This window comes from Daucus carota, chromosome 1 (assembly GCF_001625215.2).
Source record: "Daucus carota subsp. sativus chromosome 1, DH1 v3.0, whole genome shotgun sequence".
In the NCBI taxonomy this organism is placed as follows: domain Eukaryota; kingdom Viridiplantae; phylum Streptophyta; class Magnoliopsida; order Apiales; family Apiaceae; genus Daucus; species Daucus carota.
In genome coordinates, this window is record NC_030381.2 from 46447030 (window position 1) to 46463829 (window position 16800).

General features: G+C 35.0%; 2 protein-coding genes and 1 non-coding gene across 3 annotated transcripts; 1 reads left to right on the forward strand and 2 right to left on the reverse strand.

Moving 5' to 3' along the window:
- Positions 1 to 598: 598 nt before the first annotated feature.
- Positions 599 to 8305, forward strand: LOC108204741 (5'-methylthioadenosine/S-adenosylhomocysteine nucleosidase). The gene is made up of 8 exons (XM_017374322.2): positions 599 to 847; positions 941 to 1004; positions 1926 to 2017; positions 2537 to 2643; positions 4715 to 4789; positions 5599 to 5673; positions 6441 to 6533; positions 7963 to 8305. The coding sequence occupies exons 1-8, from the start codon at positions 769 to 771 to the stop codon at positions 8158 to 8160; spliced, it is 783 nt and encodes a 260-aa protein (XP_017229811.1). The 5' UTR covers positions 599 to 768; the 3' UTR covers positions 8161 to 8305.
- Positions 8306 to 9183: 878 nt separating this feature from the next.
- On the reverse strand, positions 9184 to 10387 carry LOC108194522 (uncharacterized). Its single transcript, XR_010288087.1, has 3 exons — positions 10190 to 10387; positions 9978 to 10026; positions 9184 to 9893 (listed from the first exon to the last, which is right to left on the reverse strand). It is a non-coding gene; the product is annotated as an uncharacterized LOC108194522 (transcript).
- Positions 10388 to 12641: 2254 nt separating this feature from the next.
- Positions 12642 to 16416, reverse strand: LOC108224234 (uncharacterized). The gene is made up of 6 exons (XM_017398784.2): positions 16028 to 16416; positions 15093 to 15292; positions 14322 to 14462; positions 13863 to 13943; positions 13019 to 13143; positions 12642 to 12916 (listed from the first exon to the last, which is right to left on the reverse strand). The coding sequence occupies exons 1-6, from the start codon at positions 16251 to 16253 to the stop codon at positions 12868 to 12870; spliced, it is 822 nt and encodes a 273-aa protein (XP_017254273.1). The 5' UTR covers positions 16254 to 16416; the 3' UTR covers positions 12642 to 12867.
- Between the last annotated feature and the right edge of the window lie 384 nt (positions 16417 to 16800).

Below are 16800 nucleotides of genomic sequence, written 5' to 3' on the forward strand. Positions count from 1 at the left end.
TGTGTGAGGTAAGCTCTCGCGATAATCACACAATTCCAAATTTGAAGCGGGTTACCCAGATCTCCCGATACACTGCAGAAATTATTCTTAACACAACATGACGACAAATAAAAAACACACTAAAACATACACCAAAATATTGGGGACAATCAACAACCCAAAAGAATGGGCACCACAACAAGATCACTCCCCGAAAAAATTAGATCTCGATTTTATTAAAAACCTAATAAATAGAAATTAAAAATTCAGAAATGGAGGAAATGGGATGAGGGGATGATTGGGGGCGGATGTGAGTTGATGGAAGGATGAGACGATGACAGATGAATGAAAATTATGGATGACGACCGACTCTTAGTTTCTCTCCGGATTGATTTCTCTTGATGTGTGGATTTTTAAAAAATTATAAATTAATAAATTATAAAAAGTTGAAAATATTTATTTTTATTTCAAATTTAATTAGAGAATTGATAAATAATTTCATCCTTCACTAATAAATTTCGTATAGAAATTTTATATCACAACTATCAATATATTTATATATTATCGGTTCGGGAACAAATTTAATATAATTTTAAATTAGGGCCAATCTTAGATTACTATAACTAAAAACACAAGTACAGAAAATACTGTTTAAGAATAGGATTACATGGTCTTGAAAATTAATATACTACCAGTCACGACTGGAAAAGTAGTACGAGATACAGACACTTGTCCTTAATTATTAATCTCATCTACCCTCCGGTTAACCGGAGATAATAATCCGGCGGTATGGCTCCTCCCCATGATGACACCAACTTGAAAGCTTCCGAGGAGTCTCGTCCTGTTTCTACCATCCTCATCATCATCGGTAACTCCATCTCTCTCAACTATTGTTACATTTATGTTTGTTTTTGTTCAATGTTGTAATTGATTTTGTTTTGTTCTGATTTGATTTGGGCAGCTATGCAAACTGAAGCTATGCCGCTAGTAAACAAGTTTCAGCTTTCTCAAGCTGTTGATTCTGTGTAAGCCCTATTTTTTTTTAATCTTTGTGTGCTATATCTATTTGTTAGCCCACTTGCTTGCTTTTTACTATTTTTGGAATATGCAATTTGTTGGGTTATTGATGCATTATGCTGATGTAAGAAAACAATCAATATATATTTTTATGTAAAGTGTTTGTAGACCATAGTTGGAGTTTTCGTGTAATCACTACCTCATTTTAGTTCAGGCAAAGAAAACTTGAAATGTTAGATTGAAAAGGGGATCTTCCCATCCGGTTTAGTGCCTTTAGTTGTTTGTTGGTGCTGGAACTAGAGATTTCTGCGTGAACCGTCTTCGGTCTGCGACGGATGATCCCCGATTCACCTCCAGTGTGAGAATAAGTTAACCTGGAATAGGTACTAGCTATGGACGTACAAGAGCTTGTGAATATGAAATTGTGTATATATTATAATCAAACCTGAACCAACTTATTTAGTCATTCCTCCCCACTTCATTCGGTCGGTGCCTCATGGTCAGGAAAGTGGGAAGTGGGTGAAGGTGAATGTGGAGTAAAATCAGGAGAGTGGCAGTTGTGTCCTCTATTGTCTGTCTTGACCCAGTTTTTGGGGCTTCCTCAAACAGAACATACAATGGCTCTTTGGGATGGGGCTGTACAACCTGTCCCGAAGGGGCCTGTGCTCTGTCGGGCCCTATGTAATGGGCTCGGTAAGACGGGCCTCCAACAGTTAGTACAGTCAGTCAACTTGTGTGTGCCTACTTTTACTCGGTGAAAGTTCTTTTAAAATGTTTTCGCCGTGATCTGTGATCTGTTTGAAGTAAAGACTGATGTTAAGAGATTTTTTTGTATGTGTGACTAATTTGATTTGTCATCACGTTTTGTGCAAAGTATTGGCACCAGTTTTTTAGTTCATTGTGATTAATTTGAATGATATACTCTGCAGGTTCCCAAAAGGCGTTCCTTGGGTCCGTTATCATGGAACTTACAAAGATTTGAATATTAATATCATCTGGCCGGGGAAGGATGAAGTTCTCGGTATGTTCTTCTTTCTTGCATGTAATGTCTTATTCTGCAAGGGGACATAATATGATTATCCTGTTTGTTTAAAGCTCCGAACTATTCCATATGACTTGGCCCTGTATTTTACCGTACTGTCTATTATCCTGCTGCTATTTCCTCTATTGTCATTTTAATAGATTGTTTTCATTAACAGAAGTTATAGTGTGTTAATAGGTCCAGAGCCATTATATTTTGGTGTCCCGATCTCCGAGCATTTTTTATACATATGCAATTTTTTTTGATTTTTTTTTTTGCATAGCAAGCTTTTCCAAGACCTTACTGATTGGTTTTCTAAATTTTTTACATTTATATGTGCTTGTCTAGGGCTACCTGTCAGTTTGTGATATAGCATTTCCCTCTACTTTCTTTTCATCTTACTCATATTAAATCCCCAATTGAGCTTTAGTTTTTTCTTTCTGAATTGATTTCATTCTTCAAATTATTTTATGTAAACTTCTAGATCCCTGTCTTTAAATTCTGTGTCTTGTTTTCCAGGGGTTGACAGTGTGGGTACTGTTTCTTCCGCACTAGTGACTTATGCATCTATTCAAGCTTTACAACCTGACCTTATTATCAATGCTGGTACCGCGGGTGGCTTTAAGGTAAGGCTATTTTGCTTGTCCTCCAACCTTTCTGGTTTGTTTTCCTTTATTTCTTTTGCCTTTCTTATTTCCTACATACATCATTTGATGACTCTTCTTTCAATCTATATCTCGATGTTGTGTGGGTGACGGCCCTCAAAGTCACTATGCTTAACACAATGGACCTGAAAGTCACAATTGAAATAAATGGCCCACAATGTCACTTCAAAACGCCACTTAAAAAGGTGTTTTGGTCAAAAACGTGATTGCGCTTCACGTTTAGCTTATGTTCAGGAATGAAAAGCGGAAACGTCAATAGAACTACCGTTTTGGAGTCAAAACGTATGTTAATGTCACGTTCATGGCATGTGCATTATTTTTTTTAATAAACTGAAACGTTTCTTTAAGTAACGTTTAAAGGTTAAACGTGACATTAAGTTGCGTTTTACAGCCTAAACCCAACTTAAGGTTGCGTTTTGATTTTTTTTTATTTTTAAAATTAATTTAATTTCAATTATAAATAAATTATTCTAAAACCCAAATATAAACCCTAAAATTTTAAAAATTATTAATCTATGTTTTTAAGATTAATTGTTTAATTTGGTTCCTCGGCTTTAGGGCCTCACAGCCTAAAGCCTCGAATTAATTAGGGTTTAGGCTCGAAGGATTAGAGCCTAAAGGCCCTAAACCCTCAATCCCAAACCCTAACCGTCCGTCAATTTAATTTAAAGTATAAATTAATAATTCTAAAACCCAAAAGTGAACCCTAAATGTTAACGATTATTAATTTATTTTATTAAACCGGTTCCTCGGCTTTAGGGAAGGCCCTAAAGCCTCGAATTAATTAGGGTTTAGGCTCGAGGGATTAGGGCCTAAAGGCCCTAAACCCTCAATCCTAAACCCTAACCGTCAGTCAATTTAATTTAAATTATAAATTAATCATTCTAAAACCCAAAAGTGAACCCTAAATGTTAAAAAATGCAAACCATTTTTTGTTCCGGTTTCTCGGCTTCCGGGCCAACCGGCCCTGAAGCCTCGCATTAATTAGGAATAGGGTCGCGTGTTTAGGGCCTAAAGGCCCTAAACCCTAACGGTCGTCGGTTACTGTAAAGCGTGCGCGCATCATTCTAAAACCCAAAGGGGAACACTAAACCCTAAATGTTAAAAAACGCAAACTATTTCTTGTTCCGGTTGCTCGGCTTCCGGGCCTCCCGGCCCTGAAGCCTCGCATTAATTAGGGTTTAGGGCCTAAAGGCCCTAAACCCTCACCCCTAAACCCTAACGGTCGTCGGTTACTGTAAAGCGTACACGCGACATTTTAAAACCCAAAGGGGAACACTAAACCCTAAATGTTAAAAAACACAAAATATTTCTTGTTCCGGTTTCTCGGCTTCCGGGCCTCCCGGCCCTGAAGCCTCACATTAATTAGAGTTTAGGCTCTTATCTTGCTTTGTTTTGGTGGAGTGTTTTTTGTTACTTCCAGAGATGTAAATTACTAATACGCATGTATAATTAAAACAATAATATGTTTTTGTGGAAACGCTGTTTAGTCTGGCGTTATGGGTTTATTTAAAAATAAAAAGTGTAAAACGGGGTTGCGTGTGGCGTTAAGGAAGTTTTTATAAAACGCTGCTTTAAGCCCAGTTCTGGAGTGACAGGGGAGGGCCATTTTTTTAAATTGTGCCAACTGGGGCATTCTGTGTATAAAACAAGACACTGAGGGCCTTTTCTCATGTTATGGTCCAGAAGGTTAGTTAAATATCAGGCCTCTTCTGTATTGCTTCTAAAATTCCACTTTGACAAGAAATAAATCTCTACTATATAGTTGGCATGTGATTTTTTTCCTTATAGGTTTTCTATATATAAATGTTTATGACTTTGTAGGTAGTTCTACTTGTGCTCAGAAGATTTCCCCACCAAACATTATTAAAAATATAGTCTCTCTTTTTCATTCTTAATACCTAATTCATCGTTTTGTTGAGCGAGATCTGTACTCCATCGACTGTCTATAGTAATCCCTCTCTTCAACTCGTGTGCACAGTTCACATGGTTCTTTGGAAAAATGATCTTACTTAAATATTTAATTTAACAGGCAAAGGGTGCGTGCATTGGTGATGTGTTTCTTGTGTCCGAGGTTGCCTTTCATGATAGGAGGATACCTATCCCTGTAAGTTTCCAGCAGTTTTCATTGATGTACTTTTTAGTTTCCTGAGAGTTATATTTCAATCATTGATGCATTTATCTGTGCCACAGCTGGTGCTCGATTATAACACCAAAAGTTTGGTGATGTTAATATAGTGGTCTTTGGTAAGTAAAAGCAGGAAATCTAAATACCATAGTTTGTCCTCCTATTTTTTGGTTTCTTGGACAACTACTTTGTAATAAATATAATTAATATATGTACCTACTTGTGTACACATTTTGCATAAAAATATAGCTTTGGTCTCTTCTGCGAGATCTTCCTTAATTAAAGATTTAAAATAGGGTTGTATCCTAGTATTTTGCAGCTTACATATTCTTCTTTCTTATATTGGTTAAGCATAATCAAGATGTGGCCATGTGCCGCATAATATTTCCAGAGGATCAGCCATTACAATCTGCCGGGGATTAATTTATTTATTTTTGATATTCAATTAAACATGAGCGTAGTAAAGATACCAGTGAGCAATCAATCAAACAGCGGCAGTTCATGAATTCCAGTATCTGCGATTGCATTGCAGTGCAAAGAAAATCCATTTACCTACTCTTAAATTTTTAATTTCTTTGATGGTCGAGTGATCTGTTTGAATTGTGTTGGTACTTGGTCATCAAGTCCCCAAATAGTTTTGTTCTTTGGCTAAAAAAATATCAAGTAACTCTTTCTTAGTTAAAATTTAATCCAGGTGGTTTATGATTTTTGTAGTTATTGTTCTCTTTCATGCAAACTTTGTTCTGTATTATCAAAGTGAAACTTTACCTAAGACTCTTTCCTTCTAGGTGTTTGATCTCTACGGAGTTGGTCTCCGACAGACATGCTCAACACCAAATATATTAAAGGACCTCAATCTGAAGGTAAAGTTCTGTTCTATACACTTCTACGGCAACTATAAATTTCTTAAAGTGTAAATGACTTTATTCCTTTTACTAGTGGACCTTTTTTAAATTGTTAATTGTCTCTCGGGGAACAGTTTAAAAAAAAGTTTTAATGACGTAATGTTAGTCATTAATGTAAGCATGCATGACTGCACGTGGCCATGTGCATCCGGAGATACTTAGGTATATGTTTGTGTGATATTGCCTTAGTGCTTGTTTGGTTAACGATGGGAAGTAATTTTGTATGTAATTAATTACTATGGAAATTGTAATAAATGGGAAGTTAAAATTTATGTTTGGTTGGTACATAGGTTTTAACTTCCTACAGGAAGTGCAAGTTACGAAGGGGGACCTAGGTGAGTAACTTCCCATGATTGATGGGTATTCAAAGTTCCAGGGAATTTACATTTCCCTAATTAATGTCAACCAAACAACTTCATCAAATGCTACTCTCTGGGAATTTCAACTTCCTACATATCTGAATGTTAACCAAATAACCACTTATTTTTCCTTAAATTACGTACTGGTTTACCTGATCTAAATTTTAACTGAAAGTGAATAACTACATCCCAATTTTGCAGCCGTCTAATATATTGATCCCATTTGTTACCTTTTACTATAGGATTTGTTAATGGAAAATAAGGCATTTTTAAGTTTATGGATTTCTGAAGCTGATTGAAATTTACAATGTATTATGTTGAATGAAAATAAGTTATGCTTTAGCTGAGTGATGGAGCATGTTTCAGGTTGGAAAACTGTCTACCGGTGACTCCTTAGATATGTGCACGCAGGATGAATCATCTATCATTGCCAACGATGCAACAGTTAAAGACATGGAGGTAAACTTTTAATTGCTAATCATGATTATATTAAGCATTATGAACCATTCTTTGGAATCTTCTAATTAATTATAGTAATAGTCTAATCCAGCATTGGCAGTCATTTGTTTATCATATTAACACACAGCAAAAGCTTTAACAGAGTGGTTCTTCTGCATTACTGGGTCATGGTATATTGCTTCTGGTAGTGGTTCAGTGATTGCATTGTATTTAAAAAAATTGAAAATTCAAAGTTCTCAATACACTTCCTCGTATTACATAGTTGTGACGTCTGGATTATTATAGAATAACACCTATTTTGTTACAGGAGAAGGAAAATAAAACAGTACAACTTGCTAGATACTCTAATATAGACCAAACCATTTTTATTAAAATTGGGGACTTGGATTGCATTAGTGATCTGTTTTTGTAACAAGTTTAGCAAACCACACTAAACTTAGCGAGTATTCCAGCTCCGAACTAAGGTCTGAGGAAGGTGAGATGGAAGACCTTGTCAGTACTCCTAGGGAGAGTGAAGGGACTGTTTCTGTGAAGAACCCAGGTTTCGGAGAAATGTTTAGAAGTCTTGGGAATTCTTGAAATTTATTGAATTTATGTGTATAAGCTATTAGTATTCAGTGTTTGTGTGCAGGTTGTCCATGAGGATAGTAGGCCTCTTTTTTTTTATATGAGGTAATAGGTATTGAGATAATGTCAAAGCTTCTATTAAAGCAAGCAGCCCTGAAGTAGTCTGTGATGTTACAGAAAGGTTCGCAGAACAGTGCACTGTCGGAAACTATCAAGAAAAATATTTTCCCTCACATGTTTGTTTTCTAGAGTCTGCCATGGGAAATTGTTTCTGATGCAAACAGCATATGTGTCTAGACCAATTTATTTTGCCTTCAATGCCTTGTTAAGGATAGACAAGATGGATTTACTTGCGTCCTTTATCTCTTATGTGTTCTAATCCTGTTTGAAGTGGTAAGCTTGCATATCCTATAATTTAGAGCTGGCTTTATTTATTTATAAAAATTCAAACTGGCCCTTGACATCAATAACATTTTGCTGTAATAATATGGCTTGTGAATAGAGGGATAATTTAAGGATAAACAAGATGGATTTAGTTGCGTCCTTTATCTCTTATGTGTTCTCATCCTGTTTGAAGTGGCAAGCTTGTATATCCTATAATTTAGAGCTGGCTTTATTTTTCTAAAAATTACAAACTGGCCCTCGATTCTTTCTTGTTTAAGAAAGAATGTTTTACAACCCCCCCCCCCCCCCCCCCCCCTCCCAAAAAAAAAATTCGAGCTTCCATAAATTTCATCTGTTACCATTTTTTGCTGCTGATTTATAAATGAGAATGACTTCCAACATATTGTTGGCTGCTCATCTGACATTGCCTTCTGAACTATTTTACTGATCAATTGATTGCAAAATCTTATGTTGTCAGGGGGCAGCTGTTGCTTACGTGGCGGATCTTCTAAAAGTCCCTGCAGTATTTGTAAAAGCTGTGACAGATATCGTTGATGGTGAGAAGCCTACTAGTGAGGAGTTCCTGGAAAATTTAGCTGCAGTTGCTGCTGCACTTGAGCAGGCAGTTGCCCAAGTCATTGATTACATCAGCGGGAAGTGCATCTCAGAACTCTAATAATCTTATCATATTGTCCTGTAGCCGAGGCACATCAACACTTTTGATTTACATCTACATGGTCATACTTATAAAACAAACGATTTATGTAACATAGCCTATTGATTATCACTATATTAAAGAGGGGTATCTATATTTCTGGTCAGACACATAAATATCATTGAGCATGTTCATCTCACTGCTAGCATGTGCACAAGAATTTCTGTTATGTTTCAAAAACCGAAACAAGTTGCTGGTTACATATACATTAGGGGTCCAGGTCCCTGGCATATTACGTCAAAGGTCTCTTAACCAACACACTATTTTCTGGCCGTTGGATGAAATATCTAGCGGCGAGGAATATAACAAAAGTTTTATACATCCGGCGCTTTTTAACCGCTGGACGGGGCGGTTAAAAAGCGCTGGAATTGCCTCGTCCAGTACTACTTTTTAAGCCTTGGATGTAGGTTATAATTTTGGCCGCCGGATATTCATCCCTTGCCCATGGTGGTTGGATAAGAGGTCCCTGGCATATATGCCAGGAACCAGTACCCTATACGTTATTGTGCCCTTAGTCTTAGATAACTGCATTATATGTGACTTTTCATTTCATATAAAAACCTGAAGACTGATAGCCGACTTTTTATGTTGTCTTGAGTACCTGTTTCGGACATTCAGACATAGGTATGGATACTCTGTCACCTATCTTCGGTCAAATTTAGAATATCGCTGAGTCCGACACTTGGACATGTATCCATGTTGGTGGATACTTTTATCCGGGTAATATTGCTGATATCTGGTATAATTATGTTCTTTCTAATATCTTTTAGATCGGCTGGTTTCGTATTTCTCCTGGACGGTCGATGTATTTTCTCGTAAAACATGAACCCATTGTTCCTTCCCACAAATATTTTAATTCGAACACGTTTGATCACGAATGTTGGATCTATCAGTCTTGCCCAGGTGTATATACACACATTTAAACTCACAATACAGAATATCTGAAGAACAATAATAAGATAAAACATTTTCAGTGCTATATAATTTAACTTTGACAAGCTCATCATTTATATCATTAATAATATTAATAGATTACAAACAATACAAAATGAGCTAGCTAGTAGCTAGCTAGCACATAATTATCAAATGAAAACTTTAATAGAATATACATACATACTGAACAAGAGCACCGGAAGAAAGAAAACATGTATGAACTATAAAGCCCATTTATTGACGATTAATCATCGGAGATTAAGCTAATTACTTGGGATTAATTATATAAGTTGAGTTTAGGGGCACTTGCGCTTGTTATTGTGAGTAGGGGTGGCAGTTTCGGGTAACGGGTCGTGTTCGTGTCTGCAATCGGGTCAATTTCGAGTCGATTTCGGGTCAAGCTAAAATCACTTTAAATTGAATAAAACTGAAAATTGAAGTTATTAGAAACGAAATTAGAATTTCGGGTCATGTCGGGTCCATTTCGTGTCAAAACGGGTGATTTTCGGGTCACTTTCGGATTTTGTCTCAGTAAATCGGGTTACGGGTTTGGGTCGGGTTCGGGTCGAGTTCGGGTCGTGTCTGATATTGCCAGCCCTAATTGTGAGTGGTCATATTGGCATAACAAGCACAAGTGTCCAAGTTGCCGGACGTTCCTGCCGGGACGCAGTTACAGCGTGCGCAACATGTTCCACAAGCCCTCTTACACAATCTCGGCCTAGATGATAATATGCACCTTGCTGCGCATGCTCCTCCACAATCTGTACAAAGATTTTTTTTATTTTTTTTACAATTAATAAAAAACTTATATTTACAATAACCACAAACTAAAAACAAAAAATTACCCATTTTTCCCTTCGGATAACTTGTCACTGATGACTCCGAGTTGCTCCCCTGCATACGTATAGTTAGTGAATTAAGCTTGAAAGTAAAATCAAGAACAAACCGAAAATAAATCGAGAAACCGAAAATAAATCGAGTAAGTCCGATTTCCGATTTTTACGATCTCCCTACATATTTAAGTACGGGGAGGGGGTGACATGGAAGTACATATTACCATATCTGTTGCGTGAACAAGATGGAGAACAAACAGAGAGACAAAGAGTGCAGCAATCACAACTTTGAGAACGGCCATTGCTATGTGTTTTGCAGGGAAACCAAGTTGATAAGATCAATATAGAAGATGGATGTATTTGTTTGCAGTGAGCAGAAAGATGTAGTTGTATTTATAGACAGTGTAGAGATATGTTACAATAAGTGTTTACATTAAAATAAATGTGAAATTTGTATTAAAAAATTGAAAGGACGCGTAAGGTTGGCATGCATGGGGATCAAAGTCGAGAGACAAGAAGTATATGTGGATTAAGCTTACTCTGGCAATATGGCCTACTCACCTAAACCTAGCTATATTTCATTGGCTCTTTATCCGGCGTTGTCTTAATATTATATTAATCGGGCATCCAATTTATTGTTTCTGAATATCAAACTTTATATTATCAATAACCACGTATATATATAATAATCGGTCATCCAATTTATTGTTTCTGAATATCAAATTTTATATTATCAATGACCACGTATATTCGTAAGGTAAAAATATGGATATCATATAAATACAAAGAATGAACCAAAAAATTAAGATACAAATTTACAATTTCTTTTATGTGTTATAGTTTTATCGTTTGTAATTTATGTTTAAATTTTATTTTTGAATAGAGAGTTAAATATGGAAGTTTTATTTTGAAAAAGTATAAATTAAAATAATTTATCAAATTATATTTTATTGAAATTTGCGTGTCAAGTCTTCTATCTTTCATATGTAAACAATTCAAGAAGATAGAGGAAGCAAGATTTTATTTCTTGTGCAAAATATGGATTAATATTAGATTTATTTTGTCAATAATTTTAACATCTTAAAATATTATGATTCGATATCTATTGATATTTTTATATTAATATTTATATTTGAAATTTTAATATATTATTGTCGGAAATGAAACATAATTATACATAAGAAATGTTATATTTAACTATTCGAATCAAATCAAATGAAGTTGGAAAATTTTATTGGATGAACTCAAAAGAGTAAGAGGACATTACGAATTATATATGTGTGTGTGTAAAGTGCAGGGATTGGATCAGTGATGATGTTATTTTTGTAAATTTATAACGCAAAAAAATTATATCCAAATTTTTATATCTCATCCTAAAAAATTATTGGAATTAGGATTAGAGGTGTCATTTTTAGCAAAAAGTATTAATTTTTTTACTAATGATTATCCTAACAATTAATTAAATAAAAAGTACTCCCTCCGTCCCCCTCAATTGTTTACATTGGAGGGGGACACGGAGACCAAGACAATGTATGAAAAATGAGTAAAGTTAGATGAAAAGTGGGTAAAGTGGTGGGACCTACCAATATTTAATAATAGATTTGAGATAGTGGAGGAAAGTAGTGGGTGTAATAGTAGTTTTTATTGTTAAATATGAGATAGTAGAGGAAGATAGTGGGTGTAATGATGGAAAAAACTTACTATTTATAGTAACGTAAAGAAATGAGAGGGACATCCCAAAATAGTAACCGTAAACAAATGAGAGGGACAGAGGGAGTAATAACTTTATCTTGATGGCATGATAGAGCCAAATATGTTACTAATTAATACATGTAGTGGACATATAATTGGTATATATTTTATCTGAAAGAATATAAGCAAAATCTTTTCAATAAAACAATTAAAAGTTGTTGGTTAAAATTTAAACATATGATATTAGAAGTAATAATTGTACTGCTAACTAAAGTTAAATAATACGTGTATGAATTGGTAGCATCATTCGTGGACCAGAGTTTGGAGAGCTCAAATGGTGGCAAACAGCTGTGACAATGGGGAAGAAGAGTGAAGCCAGGTTGGCATAAAAGTTGATGTAGTTGGAGATGTATAGTAGTATAAGGAGAGTAGTTCACAGGTCACTATAAAATTGAAAAACATAGGTCACAGATATCATCTCATTTTTTTAGGATTTGTTTGGTCAATTTTGAAAAAAGCCTCTATGTATGTGGATTGTGGGTCTGCTATTTTGAGAAGCTCGTATCAATTTTCAACGTGTGACTCACGCCCCGGTTTCAAAGGCATGTTTCATTTACTATATTAATCCGGGATTAATCCCCGATCGGTGCCTTCACTGATCCGAGATGAGCCTAGCTCAATTTTTTCTTCAATTGAGCTCAGATTTCTTTTGAGCCTGAGATTAAAAGTAATCGATAGGAACGTGCTCAACTAGGATGATATACGAGTCATGTTCAAGTCGTTGGCGAGTTTCCGAGTTTAACAATCTTTTAATGAGTCATCGTTATTTTTCAAGTTTAAGAAAAGCTTGAGTCGAGCTGAGTTAATTGAACCGAGCTCAGAAAAGCTCAGCTCAAATTACAGCTCTGTTCAAAGCAACACAATAAGTTCAAAAATCATTATTCTGAGATCTAAAGTTAAGCAGATTCAGTGTAAAGATAATAATGGCTGAAAAGATTCCATAATTAGGACAAGTATTACTTCGAAATCGGGAAAATGTCAGACTATAATTTAAGAGCCCATCAAATTCCATATTCCCATCTTTACAAACCATCCACTCCACTGATTTGCAGTCATCACAACATTGAAAATTCTCAATCAACATGGATTTTTCGGGGCAAAAACAAAAAACTAATCACCATATTTAAGTTAACTTTCGTTATATCCTCCTTTAAACTACTCCAGATGGAAGGCGCAAGACAAGTTGTCCCCCGAAAACACTGCAAGAAGAAAGAACAGAAAACGTGCAAAGCAAGAACATGTTATTATAAAATTCCATAGTTGTAGATTGATCCCAGCATAGAAGCTTAATGAAATTTCACCTTTTAACATAGTAGTAACAGAAGTCTGCTAGGATAAAGGTTTGAACTATTTCTGAAATCAGAACCATAGAAGGCCATAGTCCATATCCCAGAGCAACAAGTAGATGGCCACGAGTGTCCAGCACCTACAACACAGAAATAATTTTACTCCATAGTACTTTTCATTGCTAAATAAACCGCATCAAATTAAGTAGGCATTCCAAACCATATACTCCAGAGAAGTTGTACGCCTCTTTCTATTATTTTTATTAATATTATTTTTGTTGTTGAAGTTGTTGTTATTATTATTTATTTTGCAAAAATAGTCATCAATTAAATTGTTTGGGTTAGGTGGAATTCGGAAAATTCCAATTAGACATGATTAGGCAGTCAATCTTGAAGAGGCACTCAAGATGGGGGTATAAATTTCAATTACAAATTTTTGAAAGATACTTATTACACAGAACTAACTTGTATAAAATTTTCTTTATTTGATTTAGTGGGGATTATTTTACTTGTATATAAGATATTGTTGATACAAATTTTATGCTTTATATATAAATAATGTTTAAATACATCCGATTAATCTCCACCTAGCCAATTAATCAGTACTAAGTTGTATAAAATTTTCTTTATTTGATTTAGTGGGGATTATTTTACTTGTATATAAGATATTGTTGATACAAATTTTATGCTTTATATATAAATAATGTTTAAATACATCCGATTAATCTCCACCTAGCCAATTAATCAGTAGAAGGTAGTCTTGAAACCTCGACCCGCCATATATCTATCTTGAAACCCCTGTACCCAAGATTGTAAAGAACATGCTGAATGCAGTATTAAGCTATAAGCAAGCACAAACCTGGAGAACCCAGTGGGCACAGCTCAAGAACCTTGCAACACCCAAAGCGAACACATAATGAGCTGTAAATGGTTCAACAATCTGAAACCAGAAAGAAAGAGAAGTCAGACCAATAACAATTACTAATGTTGTGTTTGGTTGGGGAGAATAAATGAAATTTGAACTATATTATGGACCATTGTTTATAATTTTCATTCATTCCCCCATTCCATTCCTTACATCCTATACTAGAAGTCACACCCCCAATTTGGGAAGGAATGCTCCATTTTTGATATACACAATTTCTTCTCAAACTCATCATAAAAGTTTTGTACTCAAGTCTTTCTCAAAGCTTCTCTCTTACCTCTATTTTCTATTTTTATTTTTCATTTTTACTCATTCAATTCTATTCCATTCTATCCTCCCCAACCGAACACAACATAAGGGGAACAAACTCCTCATCAGCATTCTGATAGTTACCTTGGTATTTTGCATAACACGCAGTTGGGGGAGCACAGAGACAGATTCCAAATATACACAGAAACCCCAGAAGAATCTGTTAATGAAGTTGTGTGATGTAGATGGATGGACTAACATTGCTAATACTGCGCAAGGAATCACCTACAATACAAGGCAAATCAAGCTAAGTCGGAAATATAAACATCAGAACAATAAGTTACAAATAAGCAACCAAATTATGTTCTGCCTGCATGTCCATGTAAATTAAAACAACCTACGATAGCACGTAGTAAAAGGTAACCAAGCAGCATGACGCACTTGAGGATATGTCCTATCTGCCTTTAAGGGTGAATGACAATACGCAAGGAGAAGGAGCTAAGTTTAAACTGTTCATACTAGTAGCACTTAAAAATTTGCTTTATTTAGTAAAAAGAAGTATTTGCCTAAGAGTCTGAGATGAATCATTCAGAACAATCGTTAGGCAAGTTCCCTCAGGTTTCTGGGAAAATTTCATTCTAACTCCTTGGATGAGCAGTTTCTGACTGATGTCTACTGGAGACCGGAGAGTATTTAGTCTTACTTCCCCTTTGTTATAGGCTATTTATATCACTTTACCATAAGATCTCTTTCAAGGTTTCCATACAATGAATTGAAGAGAAAAAAAATGCATATATGAAGTATTGTAGTCTATAATTACTGTCTCGAAATATTAGAAGATAGAAGAATGGAGTTCATTGTTTATTGTAAGAAAAGGTTTAACGTTTAAGACCATGCTGCAGAAGCAAAACTTACCACATAATATATTGCAAAATTGTCTTTGTCCTCCATATAGCTTGACCGCAGTTTGAAGCGAATCATATATATGACCCATAAGGTTGTACCGAGTGTGGCTAAATCAAGCAAGGTATGGATGTCATATTCCATGACAAAACTACAGTACAGTCTGACAGCCAAAAACAAAGCTGTCAATTCCTGGGATTTAAGTGAGAGTCCTGCAGTAATTTGAAAAAATAAATTCAGTGGTTTAAAGCAAGACTGATAGTAACTAAGGTTTAAATATATACAAAGAGTATAGAGCACTGATACATTGGCCTAAAGTTCCCAATGGTAAGCTAAAATCAATCATGATAACTAAGGCATCCTTCTGAATGTTTGACCTTAACCAAGAAAGGCACAGATCCTTAACAAGCCCATCAAATATAGGAGTTAGAAACAGCAAGTATCTCTTTTTATTGGAAAATATAAGTATGTTAGAAGGCAGAACGAGGTTCTCCCAAATTAATGAGATTAAGCTTTAGTAAAATTTGGTATCTATAGCAAAGACCGAAAACTGTATACTTTTACACCCAAAATATACAAATATAATTCAGATTTCACCCAAATTCATTACAATCAAACAAACCTCATATAGCAAAGTAACAGGCAATAACAGAACACTAAAACTACAATTTTTTACAATTACACCCACAGGTCTGCTGAAACAAAAAAACTCTCTCCGAAGCTCTCATCAGAATTCCAAAACCCCAAAATTCAAACAAGGAAATAACAAACACTAACTTACTACAGAAAAGTAAAAACTGAAAATTGAAAACCCCTAAATCCTAAAACACACCAATTTCATCAAGATCTGCCAAGATTCATCAAATCAAAGTAGCCCTTAATCTCAAAAACCCATATCAACAAAAACAAGAACTAAGCATAAATTGAAGTAATTAATAATAATATACCAGCACAAGTTTTTTCTTTCATTAGCTTATAGATAAGGACGGAGATGCCAAGAGAATGAACAGCTTCAGCAGCAACAAAAAGGGTATCATGATCATGAACAATAGCTCTGAGCAAAACAAGAGCGGCCATGCCAGCCACTACACCCAGAAAAGCTTTAACCTTTGGCGGCTGTCTCCTCAGCCATGATGTTATCATTTGGATCGGTCTCTTTGGTGCCCCTCTCATGGTTCTAACCTTAAACAACTCAAAGTCTTCTTCTTGTTCTTCAGTTGTCAAGATAGACAAAAGGGTTAACTTTGTTTCTTGCTCCCTCTTGTATGTTTCAGATTCAAGTCTTTCAATTGCACTACCAAACCCCTTTGAGCAGTAGGATGTAGATTATGACTTCTTGTTTTTTTTTTTTTTAATCTCTTTTATCTTTCCTTTTTTCCCGTCAAAAATATAATAAATAAACCTTTTTCTTTTCTCATCCTTTTGTTTCTCCTTTTCATATGTGAATTATGTTTAGGTTTGTAATTGAATTCGATATTTGATCTGACTGAACCAAGACTTGCATAAATGAATAGGAAGTCTATCCAATCTATTATTAAATGAACCGATCAATTTAATATTTTTATGATCCGACTATATTTACTTAGATAATATGCGTTATATGATATTTAATATTTATATATGATATAATAATTTTAAATTTAAAATTGTACATATAATTCAATTTATACCAACAAAAATAAGTTCATCTTTTGAAAATTTTGTAATGTGCCGAACTAGA

What these genes read in the sequence shown, in the direction of transcription:
- LOC108204741 (XM_017374322.2), top strand. Translation starts at nt 769, where the DNA reads ATGGCTCCTCCCCATGATGACACCAACTTGAAAGCTTCCGAGGAGTCT. An exon ending in GGGGAAGGATGAAGTTCTCG is followed by an intron (nt 2,018 to 2,536) that starts GTATGTTCTTCT and finishes CTTGTTTTCCAG; the next exon opens with GGGTTGACAGTGTGGGTACT. An exon ending in GTACCGCGGGTGGCTTTAAG is followed by an intron (nt 2,644 to 4,714) that starts GTAAGGCTATTT and finishes TTAATTTAACAG; the next exon opens with GCAAAGGGTGCGTGCATTGG.
- LOC108224234 (XM_017398784.2), bottom strand. Translation starts at nt 16,253, where the DNA reads ATGAGAGGGGCACCAAAGAGACCGATCCAAATGATAACATCATGGCTG. An exon ending in GAAAGAAAAAACTTGTGCTG is followed by an intron (nt 15,293 to 16,027) that starts GTATATTATTAT and finishes AAATTACTGCAG; the next exon opens with GACTCTCACTTAAATCCCAG. An exon ending in GTGCCCACTGGGTTCTCCAG is followed by an intron (nt 13,144 to 13,862) that starts GTTTGTGCTTGC and finishes TCTGTGTTGTAG; the next exon opens with GTGCTGGACACTCGTGGCCA.